Here is a 6,237-nt window from a genome sequence, read left to right on the forward strand (position 1 = left end):
TCACATTATGTTTTCTTACTATGTGTAATCTCTTGTCTGGTTTTGTAAAGTGTCCTTGGGTGACCTGAAAGCTGTAAAAAACCTTATAATAATAATAAAATGTCTAATAATAATAATAATAGTAATAATAATAATTATGATAATAATGATAATTATTGGGTATGAGGTATTGCCACGTTCTTTTGTTGACAATTTAATATTTGTATGTCTGCTTTCTTTTTCCTCCTTGAAGTTATTGTTCCCTTATTATCCATAAACATTTAATATGACAGAGAAATACTGTTTTTGTTATTATGGAGTTTCACCTCATTTGACATTGTCTGCTGTCCTCTTCTGAAGTCAGTATCAGTGTGTTAGTGAGGGGCTTCAAACAATAACACAGATAACTCACAGGCTTTAGGAGCTGACAGTCTGCTGCAGAGCACTGCCCCCCAGTGCCTCTGCAGAGCTACCGCTGCAACCCCCCCTCCCCCGGCGGCTGACGGGATGCTGGCGGAATGATCGAGGCGGACTCTGTAAGGAGGCCCAGGTGTTGGGACAACGTCCACGGGCCGCGAGTCCTTATCACTACAGCATAATAACACATCAGCATTACTCGGGGCTGAGCCATTTTGGACACACTGGGGCACGCTCTCCCCCCGCTGCTGTATGCATAAGAAGCCTGAACACGGAAGTTGTTGGTTTGGATGGCAGCGGTTTTCCAGAAGTTCACGATGAAAAGCACCGTTTTCCTTCTGCTCCTGGCAGTTCTCACCTGTGGATTCTCGCAGGGAAACGAAAATGATGTCGAGGAGGTGCAGGTGGAGACCCTGGTGAGCCAGACACAGTCACAATGCAGTAATAACACCCACTGCCAAATATATGCAACAGTGTTAACAGTTAACTCTTCTGACCCAAAGGTGCAACCCGAAACTTGCTCTGTACTTTCCAGAATGGGAGATACGTTGAAAATCCACTACACGGTAAGACAAAGAACACAACAATCCGTTATGTCTGCGTTTTGTAATGATTCGTAGGGAAGCGGAACCAGCTGCTGACGAAAGCAGTTGTTGTCTATGTGGCACCGTCTGCATGAACCATGGGAACCCGCTGTGTTTATGTATTACAGACAGATCTGGGTTCAGTAGCTGTCAGAACTGCATTTTCGAAATGAAAATGGGTCAGATTGTGGTTTATTGTCAAGCAGTAGGCCTACGTTTGATTTGGGATTGTCTCGTGTGCCTTTATCTGTCCTCTGCTATTACTATGGAGTGATGGGGCGGTGCAACACGTCAGCAATAAAGCCCAACCACTTCATCCAGGCATTCTTATAGTAGGCCTACAGGAGGCTCTCTACTGGAGGCTCACACATGTTGATCTTTAGGAAATAGAAAACTCACAGTCTAAATTTTATTAGACACATATTTTATAGATGAATCGAATAATCGTTCGGTAGATAAAATGTTAACAATATTAAGAATCCATTATGTTGTTATATTTTCTTTTAAGAATAACGTAGTCAAGTATACCTCCTAAAAGGGTGCATGCTCAAACTTCTCAGGAGTTGATACATTTAAACAAATCAATCATTCCAATCTTAGTGTTGTTCTTTCCTGTCACCATCTCACACGTTACTATGTATATTTCACTATCCAGGGTAAACTGTTGGATGGAAAGGTGATCGACTCGTCACTATCCGTGGACCCGCTTGTGGTAGAGCTGGGGAAGAGGACAGTTATTGCTGGTAAATTAACAGTAAATCATTGTGTGTTGCTCAATCAGTGGCACTTTTGAGAGTTCTGCAACATGTTGAGTGTGCCGGGGAATGTGCTCGCTTTGCTGATTGAATTTCTCTGTGTGATTTTCTTATCAGGTCTTGAACAAAGCTTGGTTGGCGTGTGTGAAGGGTAAGTAAAATGTGAAGGTCCATTTGAAAGAAAGAGCCTATCAATTGATTTACTTGTCTGCATGCAGCCTTAAGCATTGCAAAAACTACTTTATAGTTTTGTGATGGAATCTGAGAAATTCTTCCCCTGTAACTGTGTTCTCTTTTTCTCGTTTAGGCAAAAAATTAAAGCCACTATTCCATCTCACCTCGCATATGGAAAAAAAGGTTACCCTCCTACAATTCCAGGTACTGAACCCATGCAGACAAATCACACAGACATATGAGCAAAGGGCTTGGTGAAAATGTACAATCATGAACAAAAAAACAATAAGCCTCATTAGTTGTTTATTTAGATATGTATATGTTCCTATTTGTGAACCGAATGTATGCCCACTGAAGTGCAAACAATTAAATAATTAATTTTTCACCTGCTGACTAATAAAGTCTAATTTCTTTTTTCACTTTTAATTTTAATTTTTAAAACAAAAAAAGTAAAACACATTAAACGTGAGTTGGATCTCTCCTAGGTGACGCTGTTCTTGAGTTCGAGGTGGAGGTTGTTTCTCTGACACAGCAGACGCCATGGCAGAAAATGGTGACGGACGTGCTCCCCCTCGTGTGTCTGGCTCTGGTGCCCACTCTCCTGGGCCTGGTGGGCCTTTACCTCTACAACAAGGCTAATGCAGAGAAGCCAAGCAAAAAGAAGTCAAAGGATAAGAAGATCAAGAAGAAATAAGGACAAGCCACAAAACTATTTAAATAAAGTTTTTTAATTGTATTTGGTGTTCTTTATTTTTATTTAATCTGAATTGGCTTTGTGTATAAACCATTCTGGTAATTAAGGAATGTTGTAATTATGTATAAATTCACTGTCTTTTAATCATTATAATGGTCTGAAACTTCTCTTACCAGAGAAGCTATTAACCAAAGCTTTACAGTTTGTCTCTCTATCAACCTTTCACACAGCATGCACAATAAGCCTTCCATCTTGAGATAGGTAACATATATCCATAAAGATTATGTTTTCCTTAATGTTACATTATTAAAGCTAATTATTTCTGTATGGAAATGTAGTGCAGACTTCTGTGATCACTGCATTGCCACATATAACCTCACTTTCAACAAGTAACCTGACTCAAGTCTGCAATTCAATTGTCATTTTTGAAGTCGAACAAATAAACAGGCATCCTTAAATATCGAACATTGCAGAATGTACTATGAAATGATTGGCTGTACATTTATAGAAGAAGAAGAAGAAGATACACTTTATTAATCCCTTACAGGGACATTTCCTTCCCCACACATTACACACACAGCACAGGGGAGCATATACATGCACAAACACAGAGGATGTACATGCACACACACAAACACATACAGATAGGAGAGGTGGCAGAGCAGAGAGGCAGTCAGGTACCCGGCGCCAAGGGAGCAGTTTCGAGGTTAGGTGCCTTGCTCAAGGGCACCTGGAGGTGAACTGGCACCTCTCCAGCTACCAGCTAACTCCGATCGGGACGTGAACCGGCGACCCTTCGGTTCCGGTACCTAAGGTTCCGCCTTATAACATTGCAATGAAATAGTGAAAAGCATGTAAGTCTGCTGTATTTTCACATTGATGTGAAAGATATGTGGCCAGTAAGACAAAGTAGTCTGGTGAATTTCAATCTCAAAATGAGTGTGAAACTCACTTTATCTTTATGATATGAAATAAATAATATTTTAACGCACTTTATGGCTCTCAGTAGAGTAAGGAACATAGATGGGCTTGTTTTACTATACGGCGGTGCTCGACGGCACTGCCAGTCTTCCTCCACCCATGAACTCCGCTCACTCGCGTTACGCTGGTAAGAAAACGTTGACTACACTGATATCCCTCCGCGATTAAAATAAGAATGAGGTTATTTTTCTTAAGATATTTTGTGCATTTTTTTAATTTAGTTTAGACACTCAATTCGAACACACTATTCTGTAGAAAAAATAAACAACATAGGGCATCTACAAGATTGTATTTTTGAAATAAATATCTTGAGGGCGGAGCGGATGGCCCTACTTCTGGCGGTACAACCTCTTCCGGTCCTCTTTCCAGCTTCCCGTGCAACATGGTGAGTGTGTTTCAGCGGCGGCCGTGTGGCAAAAACTGAATTTACTGTGATTGTATTCGAATTATCACACGTAATTGAGTATTATTTCCATTTAAAGACATAGCTATACAACGATGTGTAAAAAAAGTCCACAAATGTCACTCGAATGTATTAATAAAAAATAGTCGGGGCCTTATGCTAGCTGCTAGCATGCTAACCACTTTGTGCATGTGTTCCTGTGAATCAGCGAAGGAGGTTAATATGTGGAAATACACCACGAAGTGGCGTGGATTAATTATATATCTTATTTTATGCCGACGATGTGAACCAATGTGTCAGTTAGACATAACCCAAAAGCTTCAAATTATTATTGTTTTTGTGTGGTGCAATGGCTGCCAGGTTTGAGGCACCGCTGCCATCACATGCATATACAAAGCCCGATTTAGGAGAGATACACGATTATGGTTAATTCCCCCCACCATTTTATATTTGCATTGCGTTTAGGATTAGTCAAGTGTACGGGCTATTCTCAGATAATGTTGACGTATTACCTTGCTCAAAGCCTGTTGGAACAAATATGTATTGGAAGACTATGGCAATTGATTGACCAATCCCGGGATTAGGGACTTTTGGGGCTGTATTAAAATAAAGGTTAATTGCCATATAGGTTTTCACTTGAATATCATTTTCCTTCTTGTATTGTGCATGCAAATAACATATTGCTAGGAAATTAAATAAAAAGGCCAAAACGGTAACCCAAAAACATAATTGTGTTCAGCACGCCAACAGTTGTCAAATTACACTTGCGAAGTAAGATATTAAAAAAAGTTTACAAATGGTACTTAAGTTTGTATACGTAGGAAAAAAGTTGTATTGGTTAAATACAATATATATAATTGATCAAAATCAATGCTTTTTGCAATTCACTTGGAGACAAATTATTTTTATTTAAAAGGGGAAATTCTTTATTGTTAAACATAAGCAGACCTTTGCCTTGATTTCATGCCCATTTTAGGTACTTAAGTTGTTTTGTTAAATAGAAGCATAGCTATTGCGCTGTTTGGTTTTAGGTTGTATGTCTCTCTGACTCTTCTGATTTTTGTTTTACAGACAAAGAAAAGGAGGAATAACGGTCGTGCGAAGAAGGGTCGTGGCCATGTGCAGCCCATCCGCTGCACCAACTGTGCCCGCTGTGTGCCCAAGGATAAGGCCATCAAGAAGTTTGTCATTAGGAACATCGTGGAGGCCGCGGCAGTGAGAGACATCTCAGAGGCCAGTGTCTTTGACTGTAAGTGAACATGCTGTTTGCATCATAAATTGTCTTTTTGATTCTTGTGGCTTGTCCTAATCTGAATCTTTCACCCTGCAGCTTACGTTTTGCCCAAACTCTACGTGAAGCTCCACTACTGTGTCAGCTGTGCCATCCACAGTAAGGTGGTGAGGAACCGTTCTTGTGAGGCAAGGAAAGACCGCACCCCACCTCCCAGATTCAGGCCCGCTGTAAGTACTTTCTATTAGTCTGTGTTGCGTTAACTGTTGGATCTGCTAAACTACACTTAGTCCTAGTCACAGTAGATATTATGACCAATAATAGGAGGTCTAGCACAGGTGTTGAAACTGGCACGGCTGAATGAATGCAGATGATATGGGGATTTCTTTTTGTTTGACAAGTCACATTGTCCACTGTGAGTAGGGTCTATATGAGAAGTCTAAATGTTCCCTTTTTTTCTTTACAGGCCGGTGCACCAAGAGCCCCTCCTAAGCCCATGTAAAGCAGAATTGGACGATGCTGTACATCTGAAGAATAAATTAAAAAAAATTCTTTACAAAAACTTGAATGTGTGGTGTCAATTATTCTCAACTCACAATTGTGGATAGTTTCAGGAAAGACAAGCCTGTCAAGTATTTTATTTGGAATAAACATTTTTACAGTACAAAACTTACAGTAATTTAAAAGGCTCTGCAGTTATTTAAAGCAATATCAAACCATTAACGGTATGGGATGGTTAAAAAATATGGTAAAACTCAAGGGAAGAAATTATTCAACAAAGGAAATTGAACACAACTAGTTTCTAGTAGTACAGTCCATAAATGGAGTCGTTTATTTGGTTATCTTTGTGTCTAAAAGTAAAAGGTTGGGGAGCGAACAGCATTTGTTTTGCATGCATCAAGTTTAGAAGCACATATCTGTCTAGTGTTGCACATGAAGAAAAATTACCCCCTAATTTTAAATTTTTCCACAGAAAAGAGCAGATCATTTTCTAGTTTGCTTATTTTTGGAGAACAAAA

General features: G+C 39.7%; 2 protein-coding genes across 2 annotated transcripts; both read left to right on the forward strand.

Annotated features, from left to right (window-relative positions):
- Window positions 1-452: 452 nt before the first annotated feature.
- Window positions 453-3,065, forward strand: fkbp11 (FKBP prolyl isomerase 11). The gene is made up of 6 exons (XM_010766513.1): window positions 453-812; window positions 900-962; window positions 1,636-1,723; window positions 1,853-1,886; window positions 2,043-2,113; window positions 2,395-3,065. The coding sequence occupies exons 1-6, from the start codon at window positions 687-689 to the stop codon at window positions 2,601-2,603; spliced, it is 591 nt and encodes a 196-aa protein (XP_010764815.1). The 5' UTR covers window positions 453-686; the 3' UTR covers window positions 2,604-3,065.
- A 561-nt stretch (window positions 3,066-3,626) lies between these two features.
- On the forward strand, window positions 3,627-5,781 carry LOC104941428 (40S ribosomal protein S26). The gene is made up of 4 exons (XM_010766528.1): window positions 3,627-3,711; window positions 4,973-5,236; window positions 5,318-5,448; window positions 5,685-5,781. Exons 1-4 carry the CDS (start codon window positions 3,627-3,629, stop codon window positions 5,718-5,720), a joined length of 516 nt encoding a protein of 171 aa, XP_010764830.1. The 3' UTR covers window positions 5,721-5,781.
- Window positions 5,782-6,237: the final 456 nt, after the last annotated feature.

This window comes from Notothenia coriiceps, unplaced genomic scaffold (genome assembly GCF_000735185.1).
Source record: "Notothenia coriiceps isolate Sejong01 unplaced genomic scaffold, NC01 NC01_scaffold00003344, whole genome shotgun sequence".
In the NCBI taxonomy this organism is placed as follows: Eukaryota; Metazoa; Chordata; class Actinopteri; order Perciformes; family Nototheniidae; genus Notothenia; species Notothenia coriiceps.